The following is an 18086-nucleotide window of genomic DNA, read 5'->3' as shown; positions in this document are numbered from 1 at the left end:
ATACTGATATACATGTACATGTAAATAATGACCAGCATTAGACTCATTTTGTACTAGCGTTAGGCAGCAGAGTGAGAGGCTGGTTAAAAAGTAATGGTCACACTGGCCTTATAAACCCCTTATTCCTTTTATAATGCAAAGTTGCCCCTACTTTATATGAAGTCCTCTGCAGATGATCTTTACATGCTCAACTATGTTCATGAACTATATTAGTCCAACTCCTTGTAGAGTGAGGTATTGCAACCCCCCCCCCCCTCTCTCTGCCCCATCTTTAACCTTTGTATCCTGGCGGAGAGTTAATGTGGTGTCTGTGCTGGTGAGTGTCAGTGTGATCTTTCTACCTACAGATCGGGACTGACTGAGCCAACCACTCATCAGACCACTATGGCAGCTAAACCATCCATACAGTAGCTCTTATAATGTACCTCTGGTAATGGCAGGTCAGTGACTTTTTCAGATGTTATCTCATAACACCTGTTGCAACAATTAATAGAAATTGCAATGTAATATTTCCGCTATTTAAAGTTCTGGCAATATCTCTGGAGTTCAGCGAAGCTGGCAACTATTTCAGATGGCAATAATAATGCTGTGTTGAAGGCTGCACTTCACACATCTGTTGTACTCTGGTGTAGATTACTTAAAGGTCGTGAACAGTGAAACCATGATGTGATGTATGACAGGACTGGATGTTGCAATTTCAATTTGTTTGAGTTCTTTGTGTATCAGCAAATTTGCTTGAGGCGATCTTACTGCAGCATCGAGCACACATTGCTTGACGTAGGCAATTCAAAGAACTGTGAGTAAAAGTTGAGCTCCCCGCCCATTCAGACTATTAGCTCCCCTCCCACTCTTTTCAGACTTCCTGATAGTTTGACATGAGAGAAAAAGTACATAAAAATATTATAGGTGATGTTTTGGTCACTCAAAGGCTATTTTACGTGGGAATCAGCATGACTGTGAGGGAGCTTTAACAACAAGACTGATAATTCCACAAAAGGTGTGATAATGATTAATTCAAGTCTTGCTATTGTGAGGCAATAAGTGATGAAACTAAGGTCAAGTTACCTGTGTAATAGCACTGAGATCACTGTCTGAGACCACCGTACCTTCTCCTGTCACGTTCCTGACCTGTTTTCCCTTGTTTTGTATTTGTTTAGTATGGTCAGGGCGTGAGTTGGGGTGGGCATTCTATGTTATGTGTTTCTATGTTGGGTTCGTTGTATTAGCCTGATATGGTTCTTAATCAGGGGCAGGTGTTTTACGTTTCCTCTGATTGAGAACCATATTTAGGTAGGCTGTCCACACTGTTTGTTTGTGGGTGATTGTTCCTGTGTCAGTGTTTGTGCCACACGGGACTGTTTTGTTCGTTCGTTCGTTCGTGTGTACGTTCCTGTTCGTGCGTTCTTGTTTTATGTTCTCAAGTACAGGTCTGTTCACGTCGTTTTGTTATTTTGTATTTTGTCAAGTGTTCTTCGTTTTCATCTTCAAAATAAATCATTATGTATTCAACCCATGCTGCATATTGGTCCGATCCTTGCTCATCCTCAGACGAGGAGGAGGACGAGCGTTACATCTCCGCTATGCAATCTGGTTTCCGAGCTGGTCATGGGTGCACCTCAGCCACGCTCAAGGTCCTAAACGATATCATAACCTCCATCAATAAAAGACAATACTGTGCAGCCGTCTTCATCAGCCTGGCCAGGCTTTCGACTCTGTCAATCACCGCATTCTTATCGGCAGACTCAACAGCCTTGGTTTCTCAAATGATTGCCTCGCCTGGTTCACAAACTTCTTCTCAGATAGAGTTCAGTGTGTCAAATCTATGGGGGTGCCACAGGGTTCGAATCTCGGGCCGACTCTTTTATCTGTATACATCAATGATGTCGCTCTCGCTACTGGACAACTACAAATACCTAGGTGTCTGGTTACACTGTAAACTCTCTTTCCAGACTCACATTAATCATCTCCAATCCAAAATTAAATCTCGAATCGGCTTCCTATTTCGCAACAAAGCCTCCTTCACTCATGCTGCCAAACATACCCTCGTAAAACTGACTATCCTACCGATCCTTGACTTCGGCGATTTCATTTACAAAATAGCCTCCAACACTCTACTCAGCAAATTGGATGCAGTCTATCACAGTGCCATCCATTTTGTTACCAAAGCCCCATATACTACCCACCACTGCAACCTGTATGCTCTCGTTGGCTGGCCCTCACTTCATATTCATTGCCAAACCCACTGGCTCCAGGTCATTTATAAGTCTTTGCTAGGTAAAGCCCCGCCTTATCTCAGCTCACTGGTCACCATAGCAACACCCACCCGTAGCACGCGCTCCAGCAGGTATATTTCATTGGTCATCCCCAAAGCCAACTCCTCTTTGGCCGCGTTTCCTTCCAGTTCTCTGTTGCCAATGACTGGAACGAATTGCAAAAATCACTGAAGTTGGAGCCTTATATCTTATTCGCCATTATGGTCTATTTATTGCCTTACTTACCTAATCTTACTACATTTGCACACACTGTATATAGACTTTTCTATTGTGTTATTGACTGAACTTTTGTTTATCCCATTTGTAACCCTGTGTTGTTTGTGTCACACTGCTTTACTTTATCTTGGCCAGGTCGCAGTTGTAAATGAGAACTTGTTCTCAACTGGCCTACCTGGTTAAATAAAGGTGAAATAAAAAAAAACGATTTAAAAAATGGAGTCACAACAACACCTGTTTAAACGGGATGGGCAGATATAAGAACAAATTGATATTAACTTATCTATTACTGTATCTTACCATAGATGCTTGAGAAGAGCCTGTCAGCCTAAGGTTGGAGATGGACTCCCCAGTGAAGAGTGGGACTGTGCGGGAGCGACAGCAGCTTACGGTGGGCCCCCCTGATGGAGGCTACGGATGGTTCATCCTGCTGGCCTGCTTCCTGGTGTTTGGGCTGACCTTTGGAGTGATCAAGGCCTTCGGAGTGTTCTACATGGAGATCCACAGCTACTTTGAGGCCACAGCAACAGGAACCTCCTGGATTACATCCATCACTGTGGCAACCATACACTGTGGAGGTGAGAACCTTATTCGAAGGCAATTAAAACATGATTTTCCTTGAATTGTCCTTGACTTGTCTAATGAAATCGGACTGTCTTTAAAGTGAAATCTGAGTGAGTTAAACTAGTATTATTCAAGGCAAACATGGATCAAAATATAGGCTCCAACCCTTCTGGACATTTCTTTGACTATTACTACTATACTCATTTCTACTACATGTTTATGTCAGTTTATGTTTATGATATCATAACCGCCATCGATAAAAGACAGTACTGTGCAGCCGTCTTCATCGACCTGGCCAGGGTTTTCGACTCTGTCAATCATCGTATTCTTATCAGCAGACTCAAAAGCCTTGGTTTTTCTAATGACTGCCTCTCCTGGTTCACTAACTACTTCTCAGATAGAGTTCAGTGTGTCATATCGGAGGGCCTGTTGTCCGGACCTCTGGCAGTCTCTATGGGGGTGCCACAGGGTTCAATTCTCGGGCTGACTCTTTTCTCTGTATATATCGATGTCGCTCTTGCTGCGGGTGATTCTTTGATCCACCTCTACGCAGACGACACGATTCTGTATACATCTGGCTCTTCTTTGGACACTGTGTTAACAAACCTCCAAATGAGCTTCAACGCCATTACAACTCTCCTTCTGTGGCATCCAACTGCTCTTAAATGCTAGTAAAACTAAATGCATGCTCTTCAACTGATCGCTGCCAGCACCCGCCCACCCGACTAGCATCACTACTCTGGACAGTTCTGACTTAGAATATGTGAACGACTACAAATACCTAGGTGTCTGGTTAGACTGTAAACTCTCCTTCCAGACTCACATTAAGCATCTTCAATCCAAAGTTAAATCTCGAATCGGCTTCCTATTTTGCAGCAAAGCCTCCTTCACTCATGCTGCCAAACATACCCTTGTAAAACTGACTATCCTACCGATCCTTGACTTCAGCGATGTCATTTACAAAATAGCCTCCAACACTCTACTCAGCAAATTGGATGCAGTCTATCACAATGCCATCTGTTTTGTCACCAAAGCCCCATATAGTACCCACCACTGCAACCTGTATGCTCTTGTTGGCTGGTCCTTGCTACATATTCATTGCCAAACCCACTGGCTCCAGGTCATCTATAAGTCTTTGCTAGGTAAAGCTCCGCCTTATCTCAGCTCACTGGTCACCAAAGCAACACCCACCCGTAGCACGCGCTCCAGCAGGTATATTTCACTGGTCAACACGTCCTTTGGCCGCTTTTCCTTCCAGTTCTCTGCTGCCAATGACTGGAACGAATTGCAAAAATCACTGAAGTTGGAGACTTACATCTCCCTCATTAACTTTAAGCGTCAGCTGTCAGAGCAGCTTACCGATCGCTGCAACTGTACACAGCCCATCTGTAAATAGCTCATCCAACCAACTACCTACCTCATCCCCATATTTGTTTTTGTTTTTCTGCTCTTTTGCACACCAGTATTTCTACTTGCACATCCTCATCTGCACATATATCCCTTCAGTGTTTAATTGCTAAATTGTAATTACTTTCCCACAATTGGCCTATTTATTGCCTTACCTCCTTCCTTCATTTGCACACACTGTATACAGATTTTTCTATTGTGTTATTGACTGTATGTTTGTTTATCCCATTTGTAACTGTGTTGTTTTTGTCACACTGCTTTGCTTTATCTTGGCCAGTTCGCAGTTGTAAATGAGAACTTGTTCTCAACTGGCCTACCTGGTTAAATAAAGGTGAAATAAATAAATAAATAAACATTTAATGTCAGTCTTCTGAGATATTAGCCACCAGGTGTCAGTATAGGGTTGTAAGCAGCTGAACAGCTTTAGCCAGGGTGATGTAGGGACACCTACAGTACCAATCAAAAGTTTGGACACACCTACTCATTCAAGGGTTTTTCTTTATTTTTACTGTTTTTTACATTGTATAATAATAGTGTAGACATCACAACTTTGAAATAACACATATGGAATCATGTAGTAACCAAATAAGTGTTAAACAAATCAAAATATATTTTATATTTGAGATTCTTCAAATAGCCACCCATTGCCTTGATGACAGCTTTGCACACTCTTGGCATTCTCTCAACCAGCTTCACCTGGAATGTTTTTCCAACAGTCTTGAAGGAGTTCACACATATGCTGAGCACTTGTTGGCTGCTTTTCCTTCACTCTGTGGTCCGACTCATCCCAAACCATCTCAATTTGGTTGAGGTTGGGGGATTGTGGAGGCCAGTCATCCATCACTCTCCTTTTTGGTTAAAAATCCCAATGTAGAAAATAGTAAAAATAAAGAAAAACCCTTGAATGAGTAGGTGTTCTAAAACTTTTGACCGGTAGTGTATATATAACTAGGAATAAAGTGACAGATAATTAACATTACTAGCAGCATATATAACGAGTCCAAAAAGTTATTGCAAAAAGCGTCAGTGCAGATAGTCAGGGTAGCTATTTGATTAACTATTTAATTAACTATTTAGCAGTCTTATGTATGTTCAGGGTCCTGTTTGATTCCAGACTTGGTGTATCGGTACAGTTTGCCAAGCAGTAACAGAGAGAACAGTCTATGACTTGGGTGGCTGGAGTCGTTGACAATTTTTAGGGACTTCCTCTTACACCGCATGGTGTAAAAGTCCTGAATGGCAGGGAGCTTGAACCCCGTGATGTACTGGGCCATCCGCATTACCCTCTATAGCACCTTGAGGTAGGATAGCCGTTGCCATACCATGTGGTGATGCAGCCAGTCAAGATGCTCTCAATGGTGCAGCTGTAGAACTTTTTGAGGATCTGAGGGCCCATGCCAAATATTTTCCGCATCCTGGGTGGGAAGAGGCGTTTTCATGCCCTCTTCACAACTGTGTTGGTGTGTTTGGACCACGATAGATCCTTAGTGATGTGGACACCAAAGAACTTGAAGCTCTCAACCCGCTCCATTGCAGCCCTGTCGATGTAAATGGGGGCATGCTCAGCCCTCCGTTTCCTGTGCCCACAATCAACTCCTTTGTTTTGCTGACGTTGAGGGAGAGGTTGTTGTCCTGGCACCACACTGCCAGGTCTCTGACCTCCTCCCTATAGGCTGTCTCATCATCGTCGGTGATCAGGCCTACCACCGTTGTGTCGTCGGGCAAACTTAATGATGGTGTTGGAGTTGTGCTTGGCCACACAGTTGTGGGGTAACAGGCAGTACAGGAGGGGACTAAGAATGCACCCTTAAGAGGCCCCCGTATTGAGAGTCAGCGTGGCGGATAAGTTGTTGCCTACCCTCACCACCTGGGGTTGTCCTGTCAGGAAGTCCAGGATCCAGTTGCAGAGGGATGTGTTCAGTCCCAGGGTCCTTAGCTTAGTAATGAGCTTGGGAGGCACTATGGGGTTGAATGCTGAGCTGGATAAGGACATCTTCAACAGACCCAACAATCTGTGTTAGTTAAACTAGTTCGTTTTCAAATAGAGTACAAAATGGTTTGTTCTTTATTAACGTTACATTGAAATGCCGGCATGATGCTCTGACTAAGCTATGATCAGAAAGTGGACATGGGCATATCGATGCATTATGAATATCTGAGTATGCAGTTCTGGAGTAGGATTTATGTCTAGCAGAGTAAAAACAAAATTGTCTAGACGTAGGAATATGTCAGTAAGATTAAAATCCCTGACCAGGTTGCTAAATGCCACCGACACGGGTGTGAAAGCCATTTGAGATTGGTGGCCAAAGTTAATAAAATGGCATTCATATCCACACGTATGATCAGAGAAAAATCTGTAATATTTGCCACCAACACGGTCAGATAAAAAAATAGTAGGCTCATACTGGGTTGGAGCATATACTGATATGAAAGCCATTTTCCTACCTGAGGTTGCAGTTTTGTTATATGATATATGATATCCTACCGTCAGCGCTACCATATTTTCCCAGAACAGTCCATGTTAAGCTGCGTCTCATGACAACAAGGGAGCCACGAGTGTTGGGATCTACAGAGGATGACACTGCAACATAATGCCTGTTTGCAAATCTTTGGGCATCAGATTATTTTAGGTGGGACTCTTGAATAAATATAACATAAATGTTATGTCTACAAAAGTAATCTAAGCAGGCCGCTCGTTTATTTTGGCCATTCATCCCATTAACATTCCATCTTGCTAGCTGTAGTGTTGTTAAGTGATATATTAAAAAGTAATCTTGTGCATGAAATTTTAAGAAAAAGCAAAAATAAATCGCCTAGTCGCCAGACCCCCACCCTAGAAGCACAGTTATGTTTTGCTGAAGCTCACCACTCTCATTTCTGACCTGAGCTTTCGGAGTGTGTAATTGATGCCACCTCAGTCAAAGAGTAAAAACCACGAGAAAATACATCTATAAAAGAAATGGAGTGTACATGAAGAGCACCAAGATGTGTTGATGAGAAACAGATAAATGAATCAAACTAGTTGCAATCAGATGAGAGTGCAGATTAGCAGGATTACAATAGAATATGGAAATGTCATCAGCACTGTAAACTTCACATCAGTTTAGAACTCTTGGCTGCATTTGTCTTTCACAAAGTTTTGATGCTTAGTCCGACTGTCTCTCCTGTGTTTCCCTGTTTAGCCCCCATGGCGTCTGCTCTGAGTGCTCGCTACAGCCACCGGGCCGTGGTGATGATAGGAGGTCTACTGAGCTGTGTGGGGATGGTGGCTGGGGCTTACGCCCAGAACCTGGTTCAACTTTACATCACTGTTGGGCTCCTAACCGGTAAGTGGTCTGACAGTATAGATACAAACACATATAGATCAGGTATGCAAATTAGTTAGGATTGGGTCCCGTGTGGCTCAGTTGGTAGAGCATGGCGCTTGCAACGCCAGGGTTGTGGGTTCAATTCCCACGGGGGGCCAGTACAAAAAAGTATGAATGTATGTACTTGTAAGTCGCTCTGGATAAGAGCGTCTGATAAATGACTTAAATGTCTGATAAATGACTTAAATGACCCAAAAAGTGATAAAAAAAAAATTCACTTTTTTTTGTTTTTTATTGTTGTTGTGAATAACAAGTAGATAATACGCATTTAATTCATCTCAATACTCCTTACTTTCTAAACCACAATAGATAGAGAAAATAGTGTCCTAGGGCAGGGGGAGTTGGGCTCCTTGGTCTGCGCTTAAGGTTTATCATGACATGTAATGTTAATCTCAGTCTCCCCAGACAGGAATACATAGAGCATGATAATTAACATTATTTATAATATTTTTAGCCAAATTCCATTTTCTCAGATTTGTTATTCCAGGTTTGGGATTTTTCCCAATTTTTGTCTGTTTTTCACTCTCAACAACACACTTTTTTTTAAATAGAAAAATAACCACATTTGATGTTATAAGTTCACAAAAATGTTTACACTAAATCAGGAGACCACTTTTGAGGTCTGGGGAAAATCTGATTTTTTGGGGGGGGGTGAAGGTGTAGATGACCTTTAATTCAACTGTGCACCAGCTAGAGACCATTAAGTTTGGCTAGCGCTAGATGTCTGTAGCGGTTCTTGTAGCGGTGTTTCATGTGATGGGAAGAGTTTGCAAAACAAATGCCCACCCGATGATACAAATCATCATGATATCATTCTGCCAGGTAGGCCTAGTCAACATTTCATTGAGAAGGTTTTTGGGGAAAGCCTTTTTAGAAATGACTGTTTAGGCATGCTAACTGGCTACACAACATCACACAGGCGCATTGAAACAGACGTTACTTCTTCAGAAAGTTGAAGGAAATACGAATCATTGATGCATTCTGTTCATGATTTATGAGAATTGACTGCAATTTAACTATGTTTCTAATAAGTTCAACCCCCCAATCCCAATCTTTCCTTAAATTAATTATTTCTCCAGTCCCACATACAGTGCTGTGGTCTTTACTTACCCTGTAGGTTTTGGTTATGCCCTGACCTGGACCCCCACAGTGACCATGGTGGGCTGGTATTTTGAGAAGAGGAGGCCCATGGCCAACGCCTTGGCCAGCGCTGGAGAGTGCATCATCACCTTCCTGTTTACTCCCCTGTTCCAGCTGCTGGTGGACCACTACTCCTGGAGGGGGGCCATGCTAGTGCTGGGGGGCCTGCAGCTCAACCTGTGTGTTTGTGGGATGTTACTGCGCCCCCTGAACACCCCCACTAAGCTGCCTCCCAAGGAGGTCAGAGAGGAGGAAGGAGACTTGACGTTGGATGCCTTGCCCCAGACTAAATCCAGCTCTGAAGGGACAGTGGAGGTGACAGGTAAGGCCCAAGCCCAAAAGGCCAGAAAGGCTGAGCTATGGAGCAAAGTCCTGCGCTACGTGGACTACACACTCATCACCAACCCCCGCTTCATGGTCTACTCCATGTTCGGGGTGTTTGCTGCTTTGGGCTTTTTTGCCCCGGCCCTCTTCCTTGTGCCCTATGCCCGGAGCCAGGGAGTGGAGGAGTACCAGGCTACTGCCCTCGTGTCCATCTCAGCAGTTCTGGACCTGACGGGCCGGGTGTTCTTCGGTTGGGTGGCCAACCTGCATCTAGTGGAGATGGTGCAGCAGCTGACTGCCACTGTGATCTTGCTGGGTATAGTCCTGCTGCTGTGTCCCCTCGCCTCCTCCTTCCTTGAGCTGGCTGCCTTCAGTTCAGCCTATGGCCTGGTGTACGGGGCCACCGTCTCCATCCACATCACCGTGCTGGCTGAGGTGGTAGGCGTGCAGCGGCTGGGGAGTGCCCTCGGCTTCTTCATGCTCATCCGCAGCAGCGGTGGCCTCCTGGGGCCGCCCATCGCAGGTGAGCTCATCTGTCATTAGCTCAAGGGTATTCTCTATGACCTTGTCTCTGGTTGTGCAATTCCAAAAGGCATTTGCTTATAGAAAATGTAACCTTGAGTTATGAACCGTGTGATTACTGTAACCATGTTCTGGTTTTAATTGAACATCACTTCATGTAGCTAACCATTGAGGGATTTGAGCTCTTCCTTCGAATGGTCATTCTCCAGTAGATGATGGCTTTTACTAACATTCATATACAGAGATCCTATATTCAGAGACGGTGCACAAATATATATCATTGTGCTTTACAGTTAATTTCATGGGCTATTGACCCCATAATAAATGTATTTCTCTGGGATGGGTTTCCTCTCCATTGACTTCCTCTTCTAGCACACACACTCCACTCCAGCTCTTTGTCTGAATGTAAAATAATGTTTCACAGACCATGATTCTTCATAGACCTTGTGAACAACTGCATGCACAGCATTGGGTAAAAATATAAATAGCAAAGGTACTCTTAAATGTTAACTCTGTTGGAGCACAGACCAAAAACACACAATACAACATAGTGGAAGAATACCAACAGTATAATAGACGTGCCCCACTGCCTTCAGAAAAGCTCTGATAACCATAGCATTTGGGGCTGATTACTGAGGTGGTAATATTTTACCCCTCTGGTCTAAACAATAACAGTAAATATAGGCTGCCAAATCAGGGCTTGGCTTAGCACCACACAGCTCGGGGCATGCCAGAAAGTGTTTTGCCTCAGAGCACCTTCAACACTACATCAGGTGGAAAAATCTCTTATGTCAAGCTCTGGCCCGGTCACCAAAGAAAAAACATGACTTTAATTGTGGCTATAGCTATACCAGGAGACAATTAACTGAGTTTATCATTTTCCTGTCAGTAATAGAGAAGAGACGTGAGTTGTTGAAGTTGGAGAGGCTGGATTTCAGGAGGAAGGAATGTAGTTTTCACTGTATCATAACGATCCGTGTAATTGCTTTGTAAATTAATGTAGGCCTGATCCAGTTTGTAAGAGGGAACCATATTGTTTCTCAGCCAGAGTTGAGTTCCACCCAGTTGCCGGAAGTCCTTTCTCTCTCTATTTCTCCATTACTCCTTCCTCTGATTAAACACTACTGCTGAGAGAGAGAGGGGGGCTTAAGCAGAGAGACTACAGCCCAGGGATCATTATCAACACAATTAAAGCTCTTTGGATTAGCACGGTATCAAAATATCAGATCACCAAATTCTGTTTCAAGTTCATTTACAAGGCTATTAGGATAAAGAAAATGTAGCTAAATCAAGTTTTATGTTGATTATCCCTTCCCTTATGTTCCCGGGGAAATTTGACCTGGAACAGAGTTTGAAATCACTAAAATTATATTTTAAGTAATTTTTCCACCAAATCAAACCAAATAAAATCAAAATAGATTTGTCAAATACACATGGTTAGCAGATGTTAATGTGAGTGTAGCGAAATGCTTGTGCTTCTAGTTCCGACCCTGCAGTATTATCTAACAAGTAATCTAACAATTTCACAACAACTACCTTATACACACAAGTGCAAAGGAATGAATAAGAATATGTACATACAGATATATGAATTAGCGATGGCCGAACGGCATAGGCAAGATGCAGTAGATGGTATAGAGTACAGTATATACATATGAGATGAGTAATGTAGGGTATGTAAACATTATATAAAGTGGCATTGTTTAAAGTGGCTAGTGATACATTTATTACATCAATTTTTCATTAATAAAGTGGCTAGAGATGAGTCAGTATGTTGGCAGCAGCCACTCAAAGTTAGTGATGGCTGTTTAACAGTCTGATGGCCTTGAGATAGAAGCTGTTTTTCAGTCTCTCAGTCACTGCTTTGATGCACCTGTGCTGACCTCGCCTTCTGGATGATAGCGAGGTGAACAGGCAGTGGCTCGGGTGGTTGTTGCTGCTGTGCCTTCTACACCACGCTGTCTGTGTGGGTGGACCATTTCAGTTTGTCCGTGATGTGTACGCCTAGGAACTTAAAGCTTTCCACCTTCTCCACTCCTGTCCCGTTGATGTGGATAGGGGGCTGCTCCCTCTGCTGTTTCCTGAAGTCCACGATCATCTCCTTTGTTTTGTTGACATTGAGTGTGAGGTTATTTTCCTGACACCACACTCCGAGGGCCCTCACCTCCTCCCTGTAGGCCGTCTCGTCGTTGTTGGTAATCAAGCCTACCACTGTAGTGTCGTCTGCAAACTTGATGATTGAGTTGTAGGCGTGCATGGCCACGCAGTCATGGGTGAACAGGAAGTACAGAAGAGGGCTGAGCACGCACCCTTGTGGGGCCCCTGTGTTGAGGATCAGCGGGGTGGAGATGTTGTTTCCTACCCTCACCACCTGGGGGCGGCCCGTCAGGAAGTCCAGGACCCAGTTGCACAGGGCGGGGTCGAGCTTAATGACGAGTTTGGAGGGTACTATGGTGTTAAATGCTGAGCTGTAGTCGATGAACAGCATTCTTACATAGGTATTCCTCTTGTCCAGATGGGTTAGGGCAGTGTGCAGTGTGATTGTCTCTATACTGAGGCTTAGCTTGTTTGATTGCCTTGCGGAGGGAATAGCTACACTGTTCGTATTCGGTCATGTTTCCGGTCACCTTGCCCTGATTAAAAGCAGTGGTAAGAGTTGAAAAGGAAGTCCTAAAGGAATTCTAGGGCAGGTGAACAAAAGGACTTGAGTTCCTGTATGTTGTTATGATCACACCACGTCTCGTTAATCATAAGGCATACACCCCCGCCCTTCTTCTTACCGGAGAGATGTTTGTTTCTGTCGGAGCGATGCCTGAAGAAACCAGGTGGCTGTACCGACTCTGATGACGTATCCCGAGTGAGCCATGTTTCCGTGAAACAAAGAATGTTACAATCTCTTATGTCTCTCTGGAAGGCAACCCTTGCTCAGATTTCGTCTACCTTGTTGTAAAGAGACTGGACATTGGCGAGTTTGCTCTGGAGCGGTGCGCGACGTGCCCGTCTAGGGAGCCTGACCAGAAGACCGCTCCGTCTGCAGCCTTCTGCGGCGCTGTTGTTTTGGGTCGCCGGCTGGGATCCGATGTAGTTGACGTTGCTCTTATATCCAATAGTTCCTCCCAACTGTTTGTAATAAAACATAAGATTTCCTGGGGTAACAATGTAAGAAATAACACATAAAAAAACAAAATACTGCATAGTTTCCTAGGAATGTGAAGCGAGGCTGCCATCTCTGTCGGCGCTGGAAGTAGTGACCCTTCTAAACTCAGCAATTTTTTTTACTTCCTCTCACTGTCAACTGCGTTTATTTTCTTCAAACTTAACATGTGTAAATATTTGTATGAACATAACAAGATTCAACAACTGAGACATAAACTGAACAAGTTCCACAGATATGTGATGAACAGAAATGGAATAATGTGTCCCTGAACAAAGGGGGTGGACAAAATCAAAAGTAACAGTCAGTATATGGTGTGGGGAATGGCCCTAGCCCTCACCCTCCGATCCAACGGGTCCCAGACGTGCTCAATGGGATTGCGATACGGGCTCTTTGCTGGCCATGGCAGAACACTAACATTCCCATCTTGCAGGTGTAACGGATGTGAAATGGCTAGCTAGTTAGCGGGTACGCGCTAGTAGCGTTTCAATCAGTTACGTCACTTGCTCTGAAACCTAGAAGTAGGGTTGCACCTTGCTCTGCAAGGGCCGCGGCCTTTGTGGCGCGATGGGTAACGATGCTTCGTGGGCGACCGTTGTTGATGTGTGCAGAAGGTCCCTGGTTCGCGCCCGTGTCGGGGCGAGGGGACGGTTTAAAGTTATACTGTTACATTGATGCTGTTGACCCGGATCACTGGTTGCTGCGGAAAAGGAGGAGGTTGAAAGGGGGGTAAGTGTAACGGATGTGAAATGGCTAGCTAGTTAGCGGGTACGCGCTAGTAGCGTTTCAATCAGTTACGTGACTTGCTCTGAAACCTAGAAGTAGGGTTGCACCTTGCTCTGCAAGGGCCGCGGCTTTTGTGGAGCGATGGGTAACGACGCTTCGTGGGTGTCAGTTGTTGATGTGTGCAGAGGGTCCCTGGTTCGCGCCCGTGTCGGGGCGAGGGGATGTACTAAAGTTATACTGTTACACAGGAAATCATGCACAGAACAAGCACTATGGCTGGTGGCATTGTCATGTCAGGATGAGCTTGCAGGAAGGGTACCACATGAGGGAGGAGGATATCTTCCCTGTAACACACAGCGCTGAGATTGCCTGCAATGACAACAAGCTCAGTCCGATGATGCTGTGACACACCGCCCCAGACCATGAAAGACCCTCCACCTCCAAATCGATCCTGCTCCTTTATCTTTGAAAGACAGGGTCTTTTATTGCTGAGTTTACTTTCCTAAGTATGTATCTCAAGCTTGTAAAACACGTAATATATATATATATATACATATATATGTATATTTCTCTATGATGCTCAGAGGGTGAGCAACACAGATTTGAATTTGACCCACAATTTCACCTTGGTCTATATAACATTCGAGCAGTGTGTACTAGAAACAAGCTGCTTTCTGAGCAGGAATGTTGCAACCATGCTGATCACATAGATATACGTTTGATTTCCCTGTGATGCTCAGAAGCTCAGCAACACTGATCTGAATCCAATTTTAAGTAAATTTGACCTTGACCTTTGTGCTAGAGACTAACGGTTTTATGTGCAGTAAAGATCTATCCATGATGATCATAAGGATGTATGTTTCCCTGTGATATTCAAAGGCCGAGGGACAGTGATCTGATGTTTGGCAAAAAAATGAGTAAGAAATTACATAGATGTCATAATTTGATTAATTTATGACTTTGGTACAGTAATCAAACATTTAGCAAAAATAATTGAACAGCTGGTCTATCAACTCAGGGAAAAAAGCATATGAAAAAGGACATTCTCAGCTACCAGAAAATACATTTTAGGAGATTAAAATCATACATTTATGAGCTTGATGTACTTACTGTATGGGTCAAACTGACCCGGAACATGAACAGTGTAGGCCGAATCGAACATAAAGGAAGGGTGAAAAGCAAGATATGGGTTGGCCTGTGGTGTTCTTAAACAGCTTAGTGTGTGGCAATAGAAAGCAATCCTTAGTGAGGGGAACAAATTCCTTATAATGTTTACGGAAGATGACAATACATGCATGGACATGGTAATAATTGTGTCCCATCTTTTATTCACCCAGGATTCCTTATAGACAAGATGAGTGACTATGGGACAGGCTTCCTCATGGCAGGCGTGGCCCTCATCATCTCTGCCCTCTTCCTGCTCCTGCTGCACCAGATGAACCGCAGGGCTCAGGGGTCAGCCAGGAAGGGACATGTATGATTCGCCTATGGACAGCCAGAAGGGGGAGGAGCTGTGGAAGTGGACGGTAGCAGAGCAAAAAGGACTGTACAGACTGGGAGTACGAGGATGGAGATTGTCTTTGTAACTGTAGGTGAGAGAATGAGGTGGAGAGGAGAGAAGACGGGGAGGGCTAGGTCAAAGGGAGCTTCCTGAGTCCAACGATGCTGAACAGACAAGGACCTCAACAGAATAGTGACAATCACATTCCTTCTTCGGAAGATTTATCATCTAAACTGTCTCTGCAGAAACTAGTGCCTTATTCACTCTCACAGCACTGGCAGACACCACTTTTCTTCACAGAGTTTAAATGAGCTAATAAGGAAAACTCTGGCCTCTAGTATCACAACAACTATGCAGTGATTCACTACAAAACATAAAATGTGATAATGACCAAAAAGGTGCAATCCTCCACAACAATGCTTTGTAGGACATGTGTAGTGCATCTGATATGACTCATTCAAATAGCTGGGACAAGTTTGATAACACTTTCTCCCTCTAGTGGAGCTTAGAGGTATTTTAAAGTAGAGTCTATGGCTACACTCAGTGGGGATCATGTCTGAATATCTTTATTGCTGGAGCTGGCACTAACTCAAATTAGTTAGATAATGAGTTTGGCAGTTGTAAATAGTTTAGTGGATCAGTAGTAATAGGCGGAATAACCTTTGCAGTAGTAAATTGTAAAAGCTACAGCTGAACAAATATGTACATACACATTAACTCATTGTCATCCTCCCAACATGAGACATTTAAGGGGAAATTAGATTGTGTACTGTGAAACATTGCTCACAAAGGCAACAAATGAAGTGCTTTCCATTCACTCTGCTCTACAATATTTTTGCAAAATATACCTCCAAGATAAGTAAACTCCACAAAACTGCAATAACACAGGCACTCTGATAAAAATCTTACTGCTGGAAAAATACAAATAAGCCTAAATAAACGTGTCACCTTCCATAAACCAGGAATAATAAACTAGAAACTGAGGTTTAGCTAAAGCCAGCTGTTCCATAAACACTTGCTTGGGAATCTCCCACCACATGCAAACAAACACACACATGCACGCACGTACAAAGGCATACTGTCACGTACACATGCACGCACACACACCAGAACCCTTTGGGTGCGTGAAATGGCCGACTGCCAAGTGATAGAGCCCACCTATTATCTTTTACAGAAGACTACCAGATCAAATAAACAAATTACCACAGCATTTCCATCCCATGGAACTAAAACTCCTATTCTCTGTTGTGTCTGTTTCATCTTTTGATCACTTTCCAGTATAAACTATCTAAAGCCACATCTCTCTTTCTTGTTTGAGCTTATTGTATGCATTGTAAAAATACATGTTGATACTGTATAAGGTAAACATTCTTCAAGGTCCCACATGTGAAAACTTTTCTGAGCATCATATTTCCTCATTCAACTATACAAGCCCTCAGTGCTGTTCTCGGACAAATGGTACAGTAGGCTTATACGGCAAATTAAGATAACTGTGGGAATCCGCTTGAATGCATACAGCCGCTGAAAGATATAGCGTGACACATATGCTTAAGTTATGATGAAGGGATGGTAAAAAGTAGGACAAATAAAGTTCTCACCTACAGGCCTCCTGCCTTGTCATTACAGGGAGAGAGGAGAGAATGATACCTTGGGAAAGTGGGACATGGGACCTCAGGTGACCTCAGACTTCAACTCTTATAAAGCAGGAATACCGAGTCCTTTGGAGTCCTAAAGAACTCTATAGGATCTCCGATCCATCTCCCCTCCCATTCCCCCCAGTCCCTATCACATCCCCAACCCTAATCAACCCCCCTTCACTTTGACCTCACTGTTGGACTCCTGCGAAAAATGTCGCTATAGTAACTACAAGTTTAAATGTTTGCTTTGACCATGCTTTCAGGGGTCACATTGTGGAATTTCGGGCAGCTACCTGAGTTCAAAGGGCCCCCGGCTGTAGCTGTAGGGTGAGGGGAGAGAGGGACAGCTGGAGGCAGAGTGAGAGAGAGGGGAAGGAAAAGCAGGGGTAGAGTGAGGTTTGAGTGAAGGAATGAAGGAAAATTTAAGGAAAAGTAAGAAACAGACAGAGAAGTTGGTAAGGAGATGAAAGGGGGAAATTATGGAGGGGAAAAATGTGTGCAGAAAGGGAGGAAGGTTAATAAGGCGGAGGGTGAAAATGGTAGGTAGAGGCCTAGGTTAAAGGGGGATGGCTCCCTCTCTCCCTGGGGGTGGAAAGGCGGCACTGATTGGGGGAGGTCATGGGGAAATGGTCCTAATGAGTTGTGATTGGGCCAGCTGCAGGGGGTTAGGATAACGAGCAGCTACAAGCACAAAGACCCTCCCAGATGAGCAGTTTAAGACCAGCTATAGTCTTTCATTAGTCAACTTGGGGGGAGTGTTCTAAACAAAGTTGTAAAAGTTCTAAAACGCTAAAGTTCAAAATCCTAGACTCAAAGTGAATAAAGACTGAAAACTAAACAATCTTGAAAGCCAAGATGAAAAACTATTATTTGAGTATATTAACCATGATGTTGTACAACCATTCTAGTCCGTAAATCATGGTATCAGTGGAATATATATTTTGGCTTCAAGTTCAAAATCTCAGGCAGTGATTTTATTATTTATTATTATTATTATTTATTTTTATATTATTATTTAAACAGGGAGTCACCATTGAGACCATGGTCTCTTTCACAAGGGAACCCTGCATATACAATTCACAAGACTAAAGCTAATCAAAATCCGATACAATGTAAAATAAACAAAAATACAGCACAACACAAATATTAAAGAAAAACAGTTACATTCCTCAGTATGAAGGGAGTGGCACCAGAACATCCAATTGTAATGTACAGTGCCTTGCAAAAGTATTCATCCCCCTAGGCGTTTTTCTT

The 18086-nt window shown here is 43.6% G+C and overlaps 1 protein-coding gene across 1 annotated transcript; it reads left to right on the top strand.

The window, feature by feature from the left end:
* The first annotated feature begins 316 nt into the window (after nt 1-316).
* On the top strand, nt 317-16494 carry si:dkey-246g23.4 (uncharacterized protein LOC559426 homolog). Its single transcript, XM_039017426.1, has 5 exons — nt 317-440; nt 2795-3067; nt 7643-7786; nt 8946-9815; nt 15032-16494. The coding sequence occupies exons 2-5, from the start codon at nt 2830-2832 to the stop codon at nt 15172-15174; spliced, it is 1395 nt and encodes a 464-aa protein (XP_038873354.1). The 5' UTR covers nt 317-440; nt 2795-2829; the 3' UTR covers nt 15175-16494.
* The last annotated feature ends 1592 nt before the right edge of the window (nt 16495-18086 follow it).

This window comes from Salvelinus namaycush, chromosome 21 (genome assembly GCF_016432855.1).
Source record: "Salvelinus namaycush isolate Seneca chromosome 21, SaNama_1.0, whole genome shotgun sequence".
NCBI lineage: Eukaryota > Metazoa > Chordata > Actinopteri > Salmoniformes > Salmonidae > Salvelinus > Salvelinus namaycush.
The sequence above is the reverse complement of the archived record's forward strand: the minus strand, read 5'-3'. Positions and strand labels throughout refer to the sequence as shown.